This window comes from Drosophila guanche, unplaced genomic scaffold, assembly GCF_900245975.1.
Source record: "Drosophila guanche unplaced genomic scaffold, DGUA_6, whole genome shotgun sequence".
NCBI lineage: Eukaryota > Metazoa > Arthropoda > Insecta > Diptera > Drosophilidae > Drosophila > Drosophila guanche.
The window spans coordinates 3,265,197-3,285,976 of NW_022995755.1; the positions used below are offsets into that span (position 1 = coordinate 3,265,197).

Below are 20,780 nucleotides of genomic sequence, written 5' to 3' on the forward strand. Positions count from 1 at the left end.
TTATTTTGAGGCTATAATTTAAGCGGGTAATTGCACGCTGGCGGCCAGAATTTGTAACTAAACTGCAAATTAGCAGCCAATTCTCAGGCCGATTAATAACCATAATTATTGGCTCAAGCGCTGACGAGCGAGCGTCTCTCTGCTCTCTGCCTGCTGGAGGATCTTGATGAGGAGGCTGGCTGTGCCAGTGCCTCTGACTCTGTCTCACCATCCAAGGCCCCGTCCAAATTGCACTCGGCCTGGACCCTGGACCTCAGCTTGAAACTGATTCTTTTGGCTCCTCAATTGCCAATTCGTGATACACCGAGGCGCGTATGGGGTATGGGGTTTGCACAGTTTGCAGTTTCCCTCTGTTCCGTCCAGCAGCAATTTAAATAGTGAGCGCCTGGCTTAATTACATAAAACAGGCAACAAAAGATGCAGACGAAGCTTCTCCCCAGACGTAGCTGCCGCCGGCGCAGTCGTCAAGGCTTGCTCCTCTTCCTGGGCCACTCTTGATGGACATGTGTCTAATGAACCAGCCTAATTAATGTGCATGGCTGACGCTTGTCTCCGGCTCTTTCTCTGCCTCTCCTGGCCTTGGCATCCCAAGTAAACCCAAGAGTATATGGAAAGTGTTGAAAGGCCTGAGTGGGCAAAAGGATACAGATTGGCTGGCAAATTACGGGCATTATAATACAACTGGCTGAACAAATTAATAAACGTCGATACCCAATTAAACTGTCCGGCTTTAATGCACGCTATAAATTTGTACCCATTGCATGTGTGGTGTGGTGGAGAGGGGAGGGGAGCGGAAACACAGAACGAACGAGAATAGAGACATCCACTATCCAATTATCGATCGGGATGATTAACTGCGCGAGGTCAGCGGCGAAACGAAGACAAAATGCAGCACGAAAATAATTGCACAGTCTTTGGTTTCGCTTAACCGAAAACAATGTCCTGGAATGTGTGTAAAGGAAGCTGAAAATAGTAATCACAGATAGGTAGGAAGGCGCAGTCATTTTACACATATCCTTAAGTATTTATCTCTTAATCCAACATTTATAAATGTTTCAGCGGGCATTCAGAAAACGATCAAGAGCTATCGATACTTTCAGTACAACGATGTATCGTTGTACAAATACTCAAGTGGGTTTGTATTTGTAGATTTGTCTACATCAGACCTGGCTCACTGGTGCCACCTAGGGACAAGCTATAGCAACTCGCCTTAACAACTCGATTTTATATTCAGTTTCTTCAGAGGGAGCATCTTGACCTTCTCTTGGGTGGCCTATCTGAAGCAAGAAGTAATGCGCCTATTTGCAGATCAATTAGATAAGACCTATTTTGGCAGCGAATTGAATGTGAATTAGCCTCTGTCCATCCAGAAAGTCCCTTCCCGAAAAGTGTAACTCAAGCTAAGTTACCACCGTTCAACAATTTTAAATAAACGTTTTCATGCCGGGTAAAAAAAGAAATACAACTAGCGATAGTTTTGCAGCCCTCTCTCCTTCGCGGTATGTCAAATTGTTTTCGGTATATTTCAAGGTGATGGCACTACTATACTATAGGGAATATGGGAAGGTAAGTTAAGCAGGTGAAAAGGACGAGCATTTTTTAAGGCCCTCACCTTTCCCTCACCAGAGGAGAGCTTGTTGGGATATTAAAGAAAAGGAAATTAACAAATTTTCTAGACGCATGTGGGGCAAAATGTGATTGTAGACGCTTGCAAATAACAAGAATGAGTTTTACAAATACATCAAATTAGGAATCTAATTAAATACATGTCTATCTGAGAAAAATTCTTATATAAGTCTCAAAGCAACTTAAAAAAAAAGGGTATATAAATATCCATATTCCTCACCTTTGTTTTTCAAATGTATCAAATGTGTAATTACAGTGTAGCTAATATGTAAAATAAAAGGGAACTTCTGTGCACCTTCTTTGCTTGAACCAATCCTTAAGTACATTCCAATGAAAAGGAGTCTTACAAAATAAGCTAGATTGTAGATAATTGATTAATCAATCTGATCAAATTAACGTTGCAACGCTGAAATTCCTAACTGACTGGTTAAACTAATCAGAACCTCACAATTGAAGAATCTGATTTGTGATCCATAGTATATTTACGATATACTTGAAATTGAGACGGTATATTTCGGTTTTATTTTCGAAGGGACAGACGGGATATTTTATCGATAAGTCTACGGTCACACTGGTGATAAGCGGTTGGTTGATTTTATTTTGTTTTTATCGCGAAATGTGTAATGATTAAAAATAAATGCAATATCCGAGAGTAAACAACAGTGATAAAGCGTGAAATGTGTCAGCTGGCTACAGCAGCACCGCTTCCATAGAACTGTCAAGGTATGGCCTCAGAACGGAGCTCGCCCTGTGTGGGAGTCTCAAATTGGAATCATCTTCCGTGTGTGTGTGTATTTGTGCGTGCGAGTGTTTGTGACAATAAAATATGAAAATAAACGTAGAATGTTTACCTATACTATACCTTTTGCACCGCCTTTTGTTGAACGACACCAAATAGGGTAAAAGTTATGTGGCGGCACCTGTTTTATAACTGATCATTTTGGCTACGAGTGATTTCTGGATCTCCGCACAGATTCCTTGTACAGGAAAAATCAATAAAAGTCCAATTGGGACCTTTTATGAATCGGTGTTTGTGTGTGCATGCGTGTGTGTGTTTGTGAGGGGGTTGGATGGCGATTGTATACTCCTTTATCACCATTTAGCTCTTACTTTTTCAACTTTTTGTTGCTGCAACAGCAGCAAAGTGATTGTGAGGCACGCCTAATTGATAAGTATTTTTGGTCATTTTACCCACCAGTCTCCATTTCCCTCTCTCCATTCCTCTCACTCTCTCGCAACATATAATCAATCATTTGCCTACACATCGCAGCGTATTTATTTATGTATCTCTTTATCTGTGTGTTGCACGAGTAGCCACAAGCCACTTAACTATTAAGATATTAACTACGGAACGGTCGTTTAGTGTATGGGGTACACGCAACGTAACAGACTGTAGGATATTTCGGATATCTCATTAAAATATGAGCAAATCGGATTACTATAGGAAACATCTGTCAGAAGAACGATCAAGATCAAGATTTAGTGTAATTTTTGTCTTAAATAAGTAAGTAAAATTTGATTAAAATCAGCTAACAATATCTCAGATTTATGTATCCAGTGTATTACAATCTTCGACCTCTAAAACCTTTCCTTTGCCTGTTGTTTCCGTTTTTCTACAACATGCTACAATAGCACCACATACCAGAGAAACAATAAAACAGAGAAAAAACACAATACGAGAGTACCATAATACCACCATACGATACTATTCCATGTGATAGGCAATGGTATTTAGTTTCCCTTTTACTTTTCTACAATTTACATAATCATACTCATGATCATCATCATCGTTAGCAGCAGCAGCAGTGGCAGTAGTAGCAGCAGTAGTGCCGCAAAGACATCATCAACGTCCACTAACAACCAACAATAAAAACAACAGCGGACTGGCGTCGTTCATTAAACTATAGGAGCAAACACACATGGAGCAAACAGTCGGACGGGGGGGACGGACAAATACTTTTATTATTTATGTTCCCAGTTTGCCTGTTTAATTGCCTTCGGTTCCATAGTCAAAGCCATGCCATTCTGTCTTCCCTCCCGTATATCTTTTCGTGGTTTTCTTTCTTTTGATAATTCTCTGCCATTTGAGAGATATTTATTCGGTATGCAAAATGTGTGCCAAACCTATTGCCGTACAGTGGGATTAGTTAGGGGAATAAAGAGTTATTGAAATGATTACCAAAAGAACCCTTTACCAATATTCCCCATTCACTTATTGTCCACGGCTTATCAAATAATTCAGTCTGGACTCTGGGGGAAACCGCATAAATGACAATTTTGTATTCCCTTGGGGCACGAACAATGCCCATCCACTGTGCGGTGGCGGATTCCTTTTTCCGTAATGGCTTTTGGCTGTGCCTGTGGCAGTGCCCCGCGGTTAATGACACAACGAGGGAGGGCCAGGGGTATGGCTGGGATGGGAAGTAGTGTCTAGCGACTAGACAAGTGACGCATATTTTAGCATTCTTTGTGGCGGTACTTGGGTGCCAGCACACAGCACATCCATCCATCTATCAGGTACATACTCGTATGTAAAGGCGGATCCATATATAAACACAAACTATATGTGGATTCCTCCTCTACTTTGGCCAATTGTTGGACTGTTGATTCATCGCAGAGCTCTGGCTAGTTGCTCAATAGAACGAGCACTTATATCGCGGGAGTGTAACTAAATGATACATCAAAATCTACCCTATCAACGATAAGGGGCGTCCAAACTAAGTTTGAAGGCCTAGTCCAACAATCGAATCGAGTGGTGAATGATTGGCTCCGCGGTTTGGACAGTCCAACATTCCATTTCCATTTCCACTTCCATTCCGATGCATTTCCTCTTTGGCGAAATATTACACAATCGTTTTGCTGAGTTGCGGATTTGCATTCGAATTGTGGTTGAGTTTCCCAACCTCCTTCGCTAGTGGGGCAATTAAATTTGTTGATTAATTTGCCAATTGGAGCTTGAAACAAGATTTTTGCGACGAGAGAACTGGCACACACGCAGTACACGACTATTCCACGGGTCATTCCCCAAATCATACACTGACTTCTAAGAGTACATGTACACACACACACAGGAGTATTCCATGAGTGTGTGTTTGTGTGCATGCCCAATTTTACGGCACATGCGCCGCTGCAAATAAGAAATGTAAAGAAAATACAGCAGCTCCAAATTGCATTTTGCGCATAATTCAAACGGTAGCCTCAAATGAGAAAATACGATTACACATGGGAGTAGCATCTACAGAAGTGTAGCATCCACATCCAACACATCCACACTTAATCCATACACTCCTCTTGCTGCTGAAGACGCATCTGTATCTTTTTCATGCACTGGAAATTCCGCAAAGACGACGACGACGACGACGACGACTACGACGCCGTGTGCCGCTAACTTTCTAAAAGATGCAGCCACCAGCAATAGCAGCAGCAACAGAAACTAATCATGATAATGATTGAGATGATTATTGTTGCTGCCAGTGGGATATATGTATGTAGTCATGAACGTGCAATAGCTGAAAGTTGCATTCATTTCAACATTACATGCTGCAAAGTAATAGAAGAGACACTTTTGGGGTCCGTAAAGCATTGTAGTTCTCGTGAAAGTTGATGCGGAAAATAAGTAGAGCTAAATGTAGATACATAGGTGTGTCTTCGAAATCAGATATTACCATTAAATGTCCATAAACAAGACATGAGAAAAACCGCTTGAGGAAATTGGCTCGAAACAATTCAATTTGGGATCCTTTCACGAAACGTAAATTTGGTTTATATTCTTGGGCATTTTCTTTTGAAGCATTCGCTTGTGCGTTCCGAGCCAAGCATTAATGTACGTTTAAAAAAAGTTTCCCATAAGAAATCTGTCCCATTCGTAAAGAATAAATAAAATAATAATTCAATATTTATAGAATATAAAATTCAATTCAGCGACTGTCTCCAGTGTCTACAATTGTCTGTTTCTCAGAGTCAGATTCCTAAGTAAACTTAAAAGAAGAAAACTCATCTCGCAGAATGTGTGTGTGGGGTGCTCAGATCAGAGGCCGGCCTACACCTGATATGGCGGGGGCGTCAGGGCGTATCCATTTCAGCCGCGCTCAGCGCCTTGCTTAGGGGAAAAAATTGTATTCTTCTTTTTAGACGTCAAGTGATGACGCGTACAAAAGGCGTTTGGTGACTAAAATTAGCCCACGCCATGCTCCGATCGCCACTAGCCACTAAATTTATAAAAACAACAAGAAAAAAAAGTGTCATATTCTGCCACTCACTTCCCTTTCCTTTCCACTACTATTTGCAGGCCATGGAGCATTGACTTGAGGCACAGTTCGAGCAAGAGCAAGAGCAAGAGCCCAAAGCACAACGCAGCACAGCACAAACAGAGAACTTCCCCGTGAGGCTCCTCGGCACCTCCATCATGTTGGAGCCAACGCTGACGCCAGAGCTGGAGGATGTGGATGGCACGTGCCTGGTGGCGGCAGCCATTGCCGGCCTCAGCATAGACGATGTGCCAGAACGTAAGCCCCACTTCCTGGACTACGATGCAGTGCCGCCGCCCGACTACGAGGATGGTTTCGGAGCGGCTGCTGGCGAGCAGCTGAAAATGGACAAGAAGTACGAGCGGGATGGAGAGATCAGTGACTACGAGCTGGCCGCCAGCGGATACACCAAGAAGGAGTTCACGCAGGACGACAACACGCTCAATTTCACACAGAACGGCGTCGGAGCAGTTGGTGTGGTGGGCAAGAAGCCGGGAGCAAAGCATTTCCTGGATGAGAATCCCATACCGCCGGACTACATGCTGGCCCAAGAGCTGCGCGAGATGCGGGAGCATCGCAGTCTGGACAGGAACTTTGAGCGCAAGTCCGCACAGCAGCAGCAGCTGGAGGAGCTGCCACAGCGGAACGGTGGCTCGCCGGCCAGCTCGGGGCGGGCCTCGCGCAGCAAGGAGCCTTCCTATACGCTATCGCGCTTCCTCGACGGCGACAATCCAACGCCGCCGCGTCTGCCCAAAGGAGCCGCCTGGACGACAAGCTTCGACGAGCGCTATGGCACGGCAGCAGCTGCCGCTGTGGATGCCACACTGGGCTCCAAGGTGGAGTGTGTCTACTCGCTGCTCTCGATGCTGGGCTCCAACGATCCCCTGGAGATGGCCAAAAAGTTTCTGGAGCTGTCGGGCAATGCCCAGAGCTGTGCCACGCTGCGCCGCTCCGGCTGCATGCCGCTGCTCGTGCAGATGATGCATGCCCCCGACAACGACCTGGAGGTGAGGAAATGCGCCAGCCAGGCCCTGCACAATGTGGTGCACACGCATCCGGACGAGAAGTCCGGTCGGAGGGAGGCCAAGGTGTTGCGCCTGCTCGACCAGATCCTCGACTACTGCGCCTTCCTGAAGACCCTGCTCCAGAGCGGCGGCGAGGCCATAGCCGATGACTCGGACAGGCATCCGCTGGCCGCGATCTCCTCCCTGATGAAGATCAGCTTCGACGAGGATCATCGCCATGCCATGTGCGCCCTGGGGGCCCTGCATGCCATTCCGAATCTGGTCCACCTGGACCATGCGGCCCATGGGCCCAAGCCCGAGGATCAGTGCTGCAATTCGCTGCGTCGCTACGCCCTGATGGCCCTCACCAATCTCACCTTCGGGGATGAGAACAACAAGGCTTTGCTCTGCGGCCAGAAGCAGTTCATGGAGGCGCTGGTGGCCCAGCTGGACTCGGCGCCCGACGATCTCCTCCAGGTGACGGCCAGTGTGCTGCGCAATCTCTCCTGGCGGGCGGACAGCAACATGAAGGCGGTGCTCAACGAGATTGGCACGGTGACGGCCCTGGCCCTGGCGGCCATGCGTAACAAGAGCGAGAACACCCTGAAGGCCATACTCTCGGCCCTCTGGAATCTCTCCGCCCACTGCAGCACCAACAAGGCAGAGTTCTGTGCCGTGGACGGTGCCCTGGCCTTCCTCGTGGGCATGCTCAGCTACGAGGGACCCAGCAAGACCCTAAAAATCATCGAGAATGCGGGCGGCATACTCCGGAATGTCTCCAGCCACATTGCCGTCTGTGAGCCGTATCGGCAGGTGCTGCGCCAGCACAACTGTCTGGCCATTCTCCTGCAGCAGCTGAAGTCCGAGAGCCTGACGGTCGTCAGCAACTCCTGCGGCACGCTGTGGAATCTGTCGGCCCGCTGCCCGGAGGACCAGAAGTTCCTGTGGGACAATGGGGCGGTGCCGATGCTGCGCTCCCTCATCCACTCGAAGCATGCCATGATCTCGGAGGGCAGCTCCTCGGCCCTCAAGAACCTGCTGAACTTTCGTCCGGCGGTGCAGAATCAGCATCAGCTGGATCCCATTGCCCGTTCGATGGGATTGAAGGCGCTGCCCACGCTGGAGGCACGCAAGGCCAAGGCCCTGCAGCAGGAGCTGGGCGAGCGCCACTCCGAGACGTGCGACAATCTGGACTCGGGGGGCAAGCGAGCCTCCAGTTCGTCGCGGCGACACCCGGCTGTGCCACGCCTCACCCGATCCACGATGCTCACGAAGAGCGAGAGCCGCGATTCGGTTTACTCGGCCAAATCGGACTCTGCCTACGAGCATCTGATGCGTTCCGCTTCGGCTTCGGATGCCCAGCGCAAGGGACAGCCGAAGATAACAGACTTTGAGCTGGAAATGGAGCAGGATGCAGAGGCCACCGAGGAGCAGCCCATCGACTACTCGGCCAAGTACAGCGAGAGCGCCACCAAGACACTCGCCGGCACATCGACATATCAGGAGACGGACCTCGATCAGCCGACAGACTTCAGTCTGCGCTACGCCGAGAATCAGCTGGAGGCCGACCTTCTGGACATATCAGCAAAGAGCACAGCAACGAAGACGACAGCGACGCCCGTGAAGGCCGAGGGACAGGAGATACTGCTCATCCTGGACGATAGTGTCAAGTGCTATCAAACCGAGGACACGCCGTATGTGATCTCCAATGCGGCATCTGTCACGGATCTGCGGCTGGCGGCCAAGACTGAAGTCGAATCGGAGGTAAAGCCGGAAGTCAAGGCCGCTGCTTGTGCCGCTGCCTCTGCTGCGCCCAAGAAGCTACCAAAGCTGTCGCAGTGCAGTGGCTCCGGTTCGTATACACCGGAGAAGCCCATCAACTACTGCGAGGAGGGTACACCCGGCTACTTTAGTCGCTACGATTCACTCAGCAGTCTGGATGAGTCGGGCATCAAGGCCATGCAGCTGGCAGCTGGTCCGCTCGTTGCAGAAACGAAAGCAAAGCCTGTGCAGCAGCTACTGCCAGAGGAGGAGGAGGAGCAGCAGCACCAGCAAGTGGAGGAGGAGGAGGTGCTGGTGAAGCCCTCCTCTGCCTTGGAAACCCCACTGATGTTCTCGCGCCGCAGCTCCATGGATTCCCTTGTGCACGATCCCGATGTGGATGTGGCCAACTGCGACGACAAAAGTTCGGTGGTCAGTGAATTCAGTCGACTGGCGAGTGGCGTCATTTCACCATCGGAACTGCCAGACTCGCCCACTCAGAGCATGCCGCAGTCTCCCAGGCGCAACAGTATGAACAGACAGTCTCCTGGTCCCCCTGTAGCGGCCAGCATGCGTCCCCTCCGCAGCGTCTTTGAGGATGATTTGAGCAGCTTCAATGTGGAGCACACACCGGCACTGTTTTCAACGGCAACGAGTCTGAGCAGCCTCAGCGTTGTGGACGATGAAAAGGAAGCGGCACAGCAGGCGGAGCACTACAACGAGGATGAACTGTTGCTGGCCAACTGCATCAACATGGGAATGCAGCGGAAGCCCACGTCCGCGGAGGCAGAGGAAACCACTCGCAGCTACTGCACCGAAGACACGCCCGCATTGCTCTCGAAGGTGGGCAGCCACACCAATCTGTCGGCCATCTCCGTGAACTCTTGCAACGAGCTAAAGGATCCCGATCCGCCCTCCTCCGCTGACGCAGTCTCCTCGAATACCTCGGACTGTGGCGGAGCAGCAGGGCAGCATTTGCTGCAGCAATGCATACGGGATGGCATGCAGAAGCAGCAGACGCAGCAGGATGATCCCATTGCCATGATGAGACGTGGAGGAGGCAGCCTGCTGCCGGGGTATTTGCCCTCCAGCGATGAAATGAGCAAATTTCTGGTAGAGGATAGTCCCTGCAACTTTTCTGTGGTCTCTGGTCTGTCCAATCTCACTGTGGGCTCCAGTCTGGTGGGTCCAGCGGTGCAGCTAAAGGAAACAGCAGTGGGGTAAGTATTTGACAGCTGCCAAAGGCTTTCATTTATTTGTGTTACTGAATTTCCTTAGTGCCAGCATGGAACCCAAAGCATCTGTTGATCAATCTTCATCCCGACCGCCGCATTGGCAAGATGATTCGCTGAGTTCGCTGTCCATCGACTCCGAGGACGACACCAATTTGTTGAGTCAGGTAAAAGATCGATCGGTCTCCCTTCGTTTTGCACAGCATCTGATTTCTCATCTCTCTTCCTTCCCCAGGCTATTGCCGCTGGCTGCAATAGACCCAAATCGAATCTTGGCTTCAGCTCGAATGGCAAGCGGTCCAGTTCGTTGAGCTCCTCGCAGCCCATGGCCATCAATGCGGCCACCTCCGCGTGCTCGTTGAACTCTGCAATGACGGTGCGCAAGAATCAGCAGGAGTCATACAGCTCGGTGGACTCCAGCGACTCGAACGACAACCAATCCAAGTCGCTCTTTGAGCTGTGCATACTCAAGGGCATGTACAAGTCCAAGCAGTCACAGTCACAGTCCCAGCATCAGGCGCCGCCTCCACTGCCTGTGACATCGCATCACAAGCAGTTCGATTCGCTGCCCGTGCAGCTGCCATCCTCTGGTGGGCAGCAGCAGCAGCAGCAGCTGACAAAGCGACAACGCAGCAGCCATCATCACAGCCATGGCCATCATAATCATCACCATCATAGGGAGAGAGAGCGCGAGAGGAAGGACGAGAAACTGCTGCAGGAGTGCATCAATACGGGCATCTCCAAGAAGATCAACGCCGTGCCAAAAAACGTCCTGACTACGTCTGCAGCTGTATTGGAACCGTGTCACCCAATGGCAGCTACTACATCAGCAAGTGCCCCCAGCACAGCAGCAGCTCCAGACGTAGAGCAGAAAGCGCACGCCAACAGCAGCTGCAACAACAGCAGCTGCAGCAGCAGCAACAGCACCAGCAGCAGCATTCCCAGCCCGAACAGCCTGCCATCGAGCAGTCATATCGCCGCCATCGGCACAGGCATCGACACAGCAAAAAGCCCAGCTCCAGCTCCAGATCGAGAGAACGCGAACGGGAACGCTCTCGCGACAGATATTGGGTGTAAGCTGGAGCTAGACTCGGATCGATCCAGCGACGAGTCAAACCAGTCCTTCATCATGGAAACCATGGTGCGGCTGGACAGTGCGCCACCCAGTGCCAGCTGCAGCTCGGTCTCGGCCAATGAGAAGCACAAGGATCCCGATCTGATGCTCAAATCTGTGGAGCGGCTGACCCTGGAGTTTGTCACCTCCGCGGAGCAGCTGAGGAGCCACAGTCACAGCAACAGCAACAGCAAGAATCAAAACCAAACGAATACCAACAGTCACAACACGTGGAACGAGAACACCTGCCCGAATGATGTCTCCTTTCCCAGCGTTAGCCAAACGGCGCCCGTGCTCCAGGCCTCGCTGAGCTACGACGACGATGATGTGGATGGGGATGAGGATGCCACAGAGGCCAAGTCTTTGGTTAACGAATTGGCAGAGATTACGCCCACCAACGAGGACCAGCCATCGCAGCCGCTATCCCTGGATGCGGAGACGGAAACGCAAACCCTAATGAACGGAACTCACTCGAGCAGCTCCTCGGGCGGCGGACTGAACTTTCAGCTGGGTGGGCAAGTGCAGAACGCGGGTCTGACGCCGCGGAGTCTGCTATTCAATGGCACCAGCTCCTCCATGATGACCAACTCCACGATAATTGCTTTTGAGGCGCGTGCCGTGGCCGAGAATCTGCTGCAGAATCTTCAAAATGAAGACGAGGACAACACCGAGCAGACGTTCAGCATGAACAGCCTGGATCTGGACAATGTGCGGCCGCCCTCGGGCATGGAATCGCTGAACAGCTGCTACCAGGATCACTCACAGCCCAGCTCCCTGCGCCTGCAGTTGCCCAGCAAGTCGCCGAGATTTGCCCGCAAGGCATTCCCCGCCAATCTGGTGGCACGGCGGGCCCTCGGCCACCTGGCTGGCAGCGCGGAGAGCGTGAACTCCAGCTGCAATCTGCTGGACAACATCAAGCCGCCGTCGCTGATGGACGAGCTGCTCGACTCGATGATTAGCGTGGACAGCATCCAGTCGGAAGTGGCCGATGGCGAGCAGGACTGCAGCATGGCCACCACCATCTCTGTGTCGAACTACGAGACGGCTGCCTGCGATGATCAGTCGTTCACAGTGCTCCAGAGCTGCTACGACGAGGAGGATGGCGATGAAGATGCCACCATGAATGACTTTAGCTCGGCCGAGTCCACGCCCAAGCAGGGATCCACGCCCTCTCCCAATCGCCGCTCGCTGACACCCAAACAGAAGCGGCGACTGGCCAAGGATCGCTTCAAGACCTACACCATTGCCAGCAAGAGCCAAGAGCTGGACGGACTTGGCCTGGGCCTGGAGTTTAATGAAACCCTGCAGATTGAAATTGTGGAGACAACGGCCAATGTGGCCACGCCATCGCCACCTCGGGCCAATGGCAGGCGGAGAGGCAGTGCCGAACGCTACAAGACCCAACTGATTGAGTGTCCACGTGCGCTCATCCTGGGGCAGGCCAACGGAGACGATTGTCCCAGCGAACAGTTGTCCTCCATTCGCGCCATGATGCAGCAGTTCACGTACATCACGGACATCAACATTGGACAGGCCCCAGCGGAAGAGCAGCAGGAGGATCACCCGGAATGCGATCAGAACTCAGAGACAGAGTCGTGTCATGGCCAGGAGCCGGAGTTGCCGCCTCCGCCGGCAGTGCTGGATATTAAATCACCCATTGCCGCGCCTCAACCGCCAACCCTGGAGCCTGCCACAGCCGTGAAGGTGGTGCGAGGACGCAAGAAGCCTGCCTACGTGTCGCCCTACAGCATGCAGAGTCAGCGGAATAGCAGCAGTGCCGCCAATCCCAAGAAGAAAACCCTCTCCCCCACCATTGCCAAGCGGACTGGATTACCGCCCAAAAAGAAGGCCACACCGCCGCCAGTTGCCACTCCAGCAAAAGCAGCAGAAGCAGCACCCGCTCGCCTGGAACGTCAGGGAACTTTTGTGAAGGACGAGCCGACAAATAGCAATGTGCAGGTGCCCGTCGTGGAGGCCAAGCCGGCCAACAGCAGTCCCAGCCATCGCGTGTCCAAGCTGCCCACAAAAAAGACCGCAGGAGGCGAGACTCCAAAATCACTCGGCGGATCTCCGAAACGCACTGTCACAGCTCCAGTTGCTCGACGGGTGACGCCACAGCGTGCCAATACCAGCCTCCGTCTGGCCGGCACAAAGTCAGCGGGAACATCGCGAGTGGCCCCCACCCGCGTGTCCACCACAACACCGCCCTCACGCAGCAATTCCAATCTGAACGGTAGCAGTGCAGCAGCTGTGGCGGCAGCCAAGATCAATCAGGCACAAAGTCGAATTGCCAACATCTGGAAGCGCGTGGACGAAGCCAAAACGAAGCAATCGTCCAATTTGAGGACACAGCAAACGAAATCTTCCAATACGCTCAACGGAGTTGGGCCGGGAACGGTGGCGGGTGCAGGTGGTCCCAAGCCGAAGCCCACGCTGCTGCGCAGCTCCACTTTTGATAACACGCCCGAGAAGGCGGCAGTTGGCGGCGTCAAGTCCAAGCTACCCGTTGTGGGTGCAAGGAAATAGATTCCCAAAAACTCCTTTTATATGTATTTTCACGCATTTTCGAACACGAACGGAAAACGCACAAGCAGCAGCAGCGCTAGAGTCAGAGTAAAAATCAAAGAGTTAATAGGATAGAAGGCAATATACATAAACAATACATAACATACGATAACCATTATATAGTAATTTATATAAAGTTATCCTTCTACTTAATATATATATAAATACGTGTACTTTGTAAGCAACCAGTCTAGCATAGCGATAGCGCAAAACTCCTAGTGACTCAAACTAATCGAAAATCACAGTCAGAGCATCCCCACGCCTGTACAGTGGGCGGTGGACTCGGTGTGTAGCCAAATGTAATAGATATTCAGGCCTTTCAAATGTGTACAACTCTTCTCCCATATATACAATATATATACAAATGCATATGTAATTGCTATATACTCGGTAGATATTGTTATTCAAAGCGAGAGGTTAATTCGGATTTAGTTTTTACATTTAGTTGTAAGAGTTACAGCCACAAGGAACGGCATCGTATATCATTTACGTTGGCTTGTCCCATTTGTGGAACTCTTTTTAGTATGCAAAAAAAAACCAAAAAATATTTGAGGAAAACAAAAGGAAAAACCAATTTTGTAGTCACTGCTTTTTAAGTATTTCTTTTTTAAAATAGACAGCCACTACCGGGCGTTGATCTTTTAGCATATTAATTATAATTAATTAAGTATGTATCCAGGCAGCAGCAGCTTTTGTATTAACTATTTTGTTATTTTCGACTCAAGGCGATTAACAAATTTGAAGATTAATAAAACGAAATGCTTTTCAGCAAACAAACAAACAGGTGAAATGTACACACATCATTGGATTTACTATCTAAAATCAGATATTAATATATTAATTACTATATCTAAGGCCCATGCTGATGAGAATCTGGAATGTTTTTGCAGTGGAAATGGCAACCAAGAGAGAGAATCAAAATGTCATCCAGTCGGAGCAACAGCAGCAGCCAGAGGTTGAGGATGACAGCGAGGCAGCAATCAACCGCGAGCCCTGGTACTCGACATTCATTCAGATCGTGATACCCTTCTTTCTGGCCGGGCTGGGCACCATAACGGCAGGCATTATGCTGGGCAATGTCCAACACTGGACCGTGTACAAGCAAATGGCCGAACTGTTCGTGCTGGTGCCTGTGCTGTGCGGCCTCAAAGGCAACCTGGACATGTGCGTGGCAGCGAGGTTCTGCACGCACTCGAATCTGGGACACATGAAGAACAAGGGCGACATCTGGAAGATTGTTATTGGCAACATGGCGCTGGTCCAGGTGCAGGCCATTGTCTGCTCCCTGCTGCTGTGCACATTCACGCTGACCGTCAGCTCCGCGGTGGCCCACAAGCTGAAGTTCGACAACTTTTCAACGCTGACAGCGGCGGCCCTTATTACGTCCAGCACCGCAAGCATGTTCCTCGACTCGGTGCTGATGGTTACCATTCTGTTCTCGCAGCGCTACCGCTTCAATCCGGACTACATGGCCACACCGATTGTGGCCTCCATCGGCGATGTGGTGACCATCAGTCTGCTCTCGTTCAGCGCCGCCTACCTTCACGAAGTGGGCAAGACGTACATGTGGATTAGTGTTTGCGTAATGCTCTGCTACGTGTTTATCCTGCTGCCCCTCTGGCTGATAGTGGTCCTGCGGAACATCTACACCCGCCCGCTGCTGTTGATGAGCTGGATACCAGTGCTGGGTGCGCTGTGCATCAGTGAGTTTGGGGGCTTCGTGCTCGGCTCGTCGGTGGAGCAGTTCGGTGGATTTGCCATCTTCTCGCCCATCATCAACGGCATTGGAGGGAATCTAGTCTGCGTGCAGACCAGCAACATGGGCACCATTCTGTACAAGCGCTCCAAGCTCGGCCAGCTGCCCAAGGACACGCGCATCTTTGAGTGGCCCCACAGAGTGTACTTCTATGGCACTGTCTACTCCCACGTCTCGCGTATTCTGATTATTCTCTCCATTCCGGGCAACCTAATTCTCGTGTACATTGCGGATTATCTCTACAAGTCGCACGTTTCAGTTGGTGTCGTGTTCCTCGGCTCCTTTGCCCTGACCAGCCTGCTGCAGCTGCTCATTCTGCTGTGGAGCGCCCACTTCCTGGTGCATCTGCTTTGGCGGCACAGGATCGATCCGGACAGCTCTGCAATTCCCTATTTGACGGCTCTGGGAGATGGCCTGGGCACGGGCCTGCTCGCCATCATGTTCCAACTGCTGCGCTACGCCGACTACGAATACACTGCCAAAGAGCCTTGGTTGAGGTTCAACTTAAACTTGTAAAGCTTCAAGCTGCTACATTTTAGGCGTGTAAGATTTAAATAAATCTTAAACCGCGCCTCAACTTAAACCTCTGCCGAGACGATAGGTTCATAAGAGAACTAACTACCTACGATATATAAGCGAGATGTCATTTGAAGCGAAAATACTGTTAATACTAGGTGGAGAATTTATATATATTTTTTAAATCGTCTTTATTTAATGCTCTCTTCTAGCACTCTAGCACTTGTTTAGCATGTTTTCTTGAATATCAACATCGAGGAATATGAATTAAGAGTACGGTATATTTTTAAAATGAGATGGTATATTTTGAGGGTATGACGGTTCCGCGGTCACACTGAAAGTGAGTCAGGCGGTTTTCTCAGCGTGCGATTGCAATTTAATTTATTTCGTTTTTTCTATTAAAAGTCATAAAAAAACACACAGCAAAATGTCGACCATGGCAAGTCCTTTATCCATTGCGGGCACGCGGCAGTCTGGAGCGCCGGTGCGCACACAGAATGGTAAGAAACATTTGCATTTAAGAACAGCTGCAGAGCCGCGTCTGTCTGACTGCCGGTGGGGCGAAGCACGTTTCTGGTCAGGCGGTCTCTTGCGGGCCCGAGAATGTTCCCGAACAAAGTTGTGGGAGGGCTTCGCAAAAAGAAGCGATGATTTATCTACTGAATGCATACTATAAGTGAAGATAAACTGAGTTATCCCGTAAACATTGCAAAGTGAGGTTATGACTCCATTTTCCTTTCTTTCTTTTCCGTCCATTCCTTAGTTATGGCAGCACTGTCCATATCCAACATCGTGAAGAGCTCCCTGGGACCGGTTGGCCTAGACAAAATGCTGGTGGATGATATCGGTGATGTCACGGTGACCAACGATGGAGCCACCATCTTGCGCTTGCTCGAGGTGGAGCACCCAGCCGCCAAGTAAGTAGAAGGCAACGCACACACATGTTAATGAACATTGATTGTGGTTTTTGAAGGGTTTTGGTGGAGCTGGCACAGCTGCAGGACGAGGAGGTTGGAGATGGCACCACATCTGTGGTCATTTTGGCCGCCGAGCTGCTGAAGAACGCCGACGAGTTGGTCAAGCAAAAGATCCATCCCACCTCGATCATCTCTGGCTACCGTATTGCCTGCAAGGAGGCCTGCAAGTACATCTCGGAGCATCTGACTGCCCCCGTGGACGAGTTGGGTCGCGATACTCTGATCAACATTGCCAAAACCTCGATGAGCTCCAAGATTATTGGCGCTGATGCTGATTTCTTCTCCACCATGGTTGTGGATGCCGCCCATTCCGTCAAGATCACAGATCCCAGGGGCCAGACCGCTTACTCGATCAAGGCCATCAATGTGCTGAAGGCCCATGGAAAGTCGGCCCGCGAATCGGTTCTGATCCCTGGATACGCTCTCAACTGCACCATTGCCTCCCAGCAGATGCCGAAGAAGATTGTAAACGCAAAGATTGCCTGCTTGGACTTTTCGCTGCAGAAGACCAAGATGAAGATGGGTGTGCAGGTGCTGATCAACGACCCCGACAAGCTGGAGGCCATTCGTGCGCGTGAGCTGGACATCACCAAGGAGCGCATCAACATGATTCTGGGCACTGGTGTCAACGTGGTCCTGGTCAGCGGCGGTGTCGATGATCTCTGCATGAAGTATTTCGTTGAGGCCGGAGCCATGGCTGTGCGTCGCGTGAAGAAGAGTGATCTAAAGATCATTGCCAAGGCCACTGGAGCCGCCTTCCTTACCTCTCTGACAAACATGGATGGTGAGGAGAGCTTCGATGCCTCTATGGTGGGTGAAGCCGCTGAAATCGCACAGGAGCGTATCTGCGATGATGAGCTCATTCTCATCAAGGGCACAAAGGCACGGTAAGTTGCAGATTCAAAAGCTCTTCAAATGAAACAGATTTTGATATACATTTTTATTTAGCGCTGCCGCTTCCATCATTCTCCGTGGTCCCAATGACTTTTACTGTGACGAAATGGAGCGTTCCGTGCACGATGCCCTGTGCGTGGTGAAGCGCGTGCTGGAGAGCAAAAAGGTTGTTGCTGGCGGCGGCTGCGTGGAGGCCGCTCTGTCCATCTACCTGGAGAACTTTGCCACATCGATTGCCTCCCGCGAGCAGCTGGCCATTGCCGAGTTCGCCAAATCGCTGTTGGTCATTCCCAAGACACTGTCCGTGAATGCGGCCAAGGATGCCACGGATCTGGTGGCCAAGCTGCGCTCCTACCACAACTCCAGTCAAACAAAGCCCGAGCACTCTGAGCTCAAGTGGACCGGCCTGGATTTGATCGAGGGTGTGGTCAGGGACAATAAGAAGGCTGGTGTGCTGGAGCCTGCCATGTCGAAGATCAAGTCCCTGAAGTTTGCCACTGAGGCAGCCATCACCATTTTGCGCATTGACGATATGATCAAGCTGAATCCGGAGGACAAGAGCGGCAAGAGCTATGCTGATGCCTGTGCCGCAGGCGAGCTGGATGGTTAAGGCAAACGCACTTATGACACATCTTCTACTCTGTTTAGGCATTTAATTTTAATCAAAACACAACCACACGCAACGCCACTCATTTTCAATTGTCGCCCCGCACATTTCCCATTTCATGTAATAACAATTGAATTGTTTTGCTAATTGCGATTTGTATTAACACCGCACATCTGTAATCCGTAATCCCTTCTCATTCACGCTTCAAGGCATAATAAATGAAACTTCAGGATATGCTGAGGCGCCAACTTAACTGGAGATCACTTGTTTATGTTTCTCCAATTATTTTGTGGGAGAACAATCTATTGGCGAGAGAGCGCTCCGCTCCGGAGAGTGGATCCTATAAATAGCGTTTGCATCTATTTCGTTTCGTGCTGTCTATAAATACGGAAAAAGAAAACATCAAAAAGGCAGAGCAGCAGCCATAACGCACATTGCTCAGAGAATTTGTTCGTTTCGTAAATTTTTGGTAATAATTTTCCATAAAGATAAAATGTCCGAAACTATTGACGAGGGCGCTGTTGGTGGCGATGGCGATGTGAACAATAATAACACAGATCTGGCCACGGCCAACGAGCAGGAGGAAGTGCAGGCACAGCCACAACTGGAACAGCAGCAGCCACAAAATGAGCTGCTCGATATGGTTTTCACATTGGAGAGCGAGAAACAGGCGTTGCTAGAGGAGTCTCGCAAGAGAATCGGAGCACTTCGAAAAGATTTTGAGGTTAGTATCGAACATGGCCCATCCCTTGACTGAATCTGCATCGAACTCTATTCAAGGAGGCAAAATTCGAGAATGAACGCTTGAAGAAGCGTGTCGCACAGCTGGAGCAGGCCCTCAAGCAGTCCGTCATGCTGGGCGGCACAGAGGCACCCAAGTCTCGCCAAGAACAGGAGGAGCTGCTGCTCAAGGCAAAGACGCTGCTGTTCGAGAAGACCAAGGTGAACAAGCAGCAGGAACAGCAGATCTCTGTGCTGAAGCAGCAGGTGGAGTCCGTAAAGGAGGTGGTGCAAGTGACCAAAGACATGCTGCAGCTGAAGACGACAGAGTGCGAGCACACACAAGAGCGTCTGGAGAAGAGCCAGCTGTGGATCAAGGCCGAGCAGGACAAGTGTGCGCTGACCGAGAAGAAGCTGGTTATATCCAAGGGCGTGTACGACAAGTTGCGGGCGGAGTACGACACACAATCGAAGATTTTCAAGGTGGGTTACAGTCTCGACTTAGGTTATAGCCCCCCATTGACTCTTTTTCACTTTGTAGGAGCTGAGGTCCGCCTACGAGCAGAAGCTAAAGGTTCTGAGCGTTGCATTGGAGGAGGCCAAAAAATAGTGGAACAATTTAATAAACTATGTTAATTAAATGCACACATCGTGTTTATAAGTTTAATAATTTAATTCTTCTTTGTTCTGCTTCATCCCATACCCGTCACGCCTGCCTAGGAGCTCTGGTTGGATTGCTGCTGCTGTTGCTGGGCCTGCATTACCTTCACGGCTGCTGCCTGTTTCATTTCCAGCACGCCCATCACTGAGTTTAGGAATCGTGTCTTTTGCAGGTGTATCTTTTCAATTTTCTCAATCTGCTCCTGCACGTACTCGACGCGGCGCTTGAAGTAGTCCTTGGAACCCTCAAGGTCCTATCAAACAAACAGATGTTTCAGCAGACAGTCTGGGATAGTGGTAGGAATGGGGGTTACCTTTTCGATGTAGTAGCCGGTGCCGATGTCTATGACAAAGTTGTTGAGGTCCTTCACGCGTCCGGGCACGTACATGCTGCTCGTCAGCGGCACCAATATCTGACGGTTCTCCCAGTCCGGCTGGAACGTTTCCAGCGCCTCTTTGGAGCCAGCGTATTTGGCTTTGCAGCCATGCAGAGTCGACAGCGACTCCTGTATGTTGCCCATCTCCTGCGGAAACACAGGCAAAGGCGACTTTTATTAGCATGTGCTGCATTCTGCCACTCTCTTGCCCCTCACCCACCGCCTGACTCACACACGCCGCTAGCCAGAAACACCCACACGCGCGACTCACCTGCTCGAAATCCTGCTTGATCTGCATCAGCTGGTCCGGACTGAGCTTGGTGAGATCGATCATCTCAGGCTTTGCGGTTGCGCTTGAGGTACCAGCCATTTTTATTGATAATTTATTTATTTTTTATAATTTAAAAATTTCCAACTCGGCAGTCCGATGACTGTCGATATTTTCTTGAAAAGGGTATGTTCGTTGTTTCTGTCGATATTTGTTGCTATCGATGGTTGCTGATGAGTGCATGCAAGGTGGTGCATTAGAAATGTTCTTATAATTTAAACAATATTATGCCGAGTTAAGAAGTCTGGTCGTGTTTAAGAGTTTAACAAATTATATAGTAGTAAAATATAATTTAATGGATTGATGTGTAAATTCCTTTGGTTTTTGATATTTCCTTGTACTTATTGTTCCAATCCGTCTGAACTTTTTTAACTTTTCTGATTTCTTCATCGAATG

At 50.0% G+C, this 20,780-nt stretch overlaps 5 protein-coding genes across 5 annotated transcripts; 4 read left to right on the plus strand and 1 right to left on the minus strand.

The window, feature by feature from the left end:
* The first annotated feature begins 2,197 nt into the window (after window positions 1–2,197).
* LOC117589673 lies at window positions 2,198–14,322 on the plus strand. Its single transcript, XM_034281816.1, has 4 exons — window positions 2,198–2,349; window positions 5,915–9,858; window positions 9,917–10,037; window positions 10,106–14,322. The coding sequence occupies exons 2-4, from the start codon at window positions 6,032–6,034 to the stop codon at window positions 13,508–13,510; spliced, it is 7,353 nt and encodes a 2,450-aa protein (XP_034137707.1). The 5' UTR covers window positions 2,198–2,349; window positions 5,915–6,031; the 3' UTR covers window positions 13,511–14,322.
* A 122-nt stretch (window positions 14,323–14,444) lies between these two features.
* Window positions 14,445–15,821, plus strand: LOC117589899 (solute carrier family 41 member 2-like). Its single transcript, XM_034282169.1, has one exon. It carries the CDS (start codon window positions 14,445–14,447, stop codon window positions 15,819–15,821), a length of 1,377 nt encoding a protein of 458 aa, XP_034138060.1.
* A 338-nt stretch (window positions 15,822–16,159) lies between these two features.
* LOC117589675 (T-complex protein 1 subunit alpha) lies at window positions 16,160–18,557 on the plus strand. Its single transcript, XM_034281828.1, has 4 exons — window positions 16,160–16,321; window positions 16,585–16,738; window positions 16,795–17,685; window positions 17,747–18,557. The coding sequence occupies exons 1-4, from the start codon at window positions 16,249–16,251 to the stop codon at window positions 18,300–18,302; spliced, it is 1,674 nt and encodes a 557-aa protein (XP_034137719.1). The 5' UTR covers window positions 16,160–16,248; the 3' UTR covers window positions 18,303–18,557.
* Window positions 18,558–18,708: 151 nt separating this feature from the next.
* On the plus strand, window positions 18,709–19,664 carry LOC117589679 (reticulocyte-binding protein 2 homolog a). Its single transcript, XM_034281833.1, has 3 exons — window positions 18,709–19,023; window positions 19,080–19,502; window positions 19,561–19,664. Exons 1-3 carry the CDS (start codon window positions 18,793–18,795, stop codon window positions 19,627–19,629), a joined length of 723 nt encoding a protein of 240 aa, XP_034137724.1. The 5' UTR covers window positions 18,709–18,792; the 3' UTR covers window positions 19,630–19,664.
* Window positions 19,627–20,495, minus strand: LOC117589681 (probable prefoldin subunit 5). Its single transcript, XM_034281835.1, has 3 exons — window positions 20,328–20,495; window positions 19,994–20,203; window positions 19,627–19,933 (listed from the first exon to the last, which is right to left on the minus strand). Exons 1-3 carry the CDS (start codon window positions 20,424–20,426, stop codon window positions 19,736–19,738), a joined length of 507 nt encoding a protein of 168 aa, XP_034137726.1. The 5' UTR covers window positions 20,427–20,495; the 3' UTR covers window positions 19,627–19,735.
* Window positions 20,496–20,780: the final 285 nt, after the last annotated feature.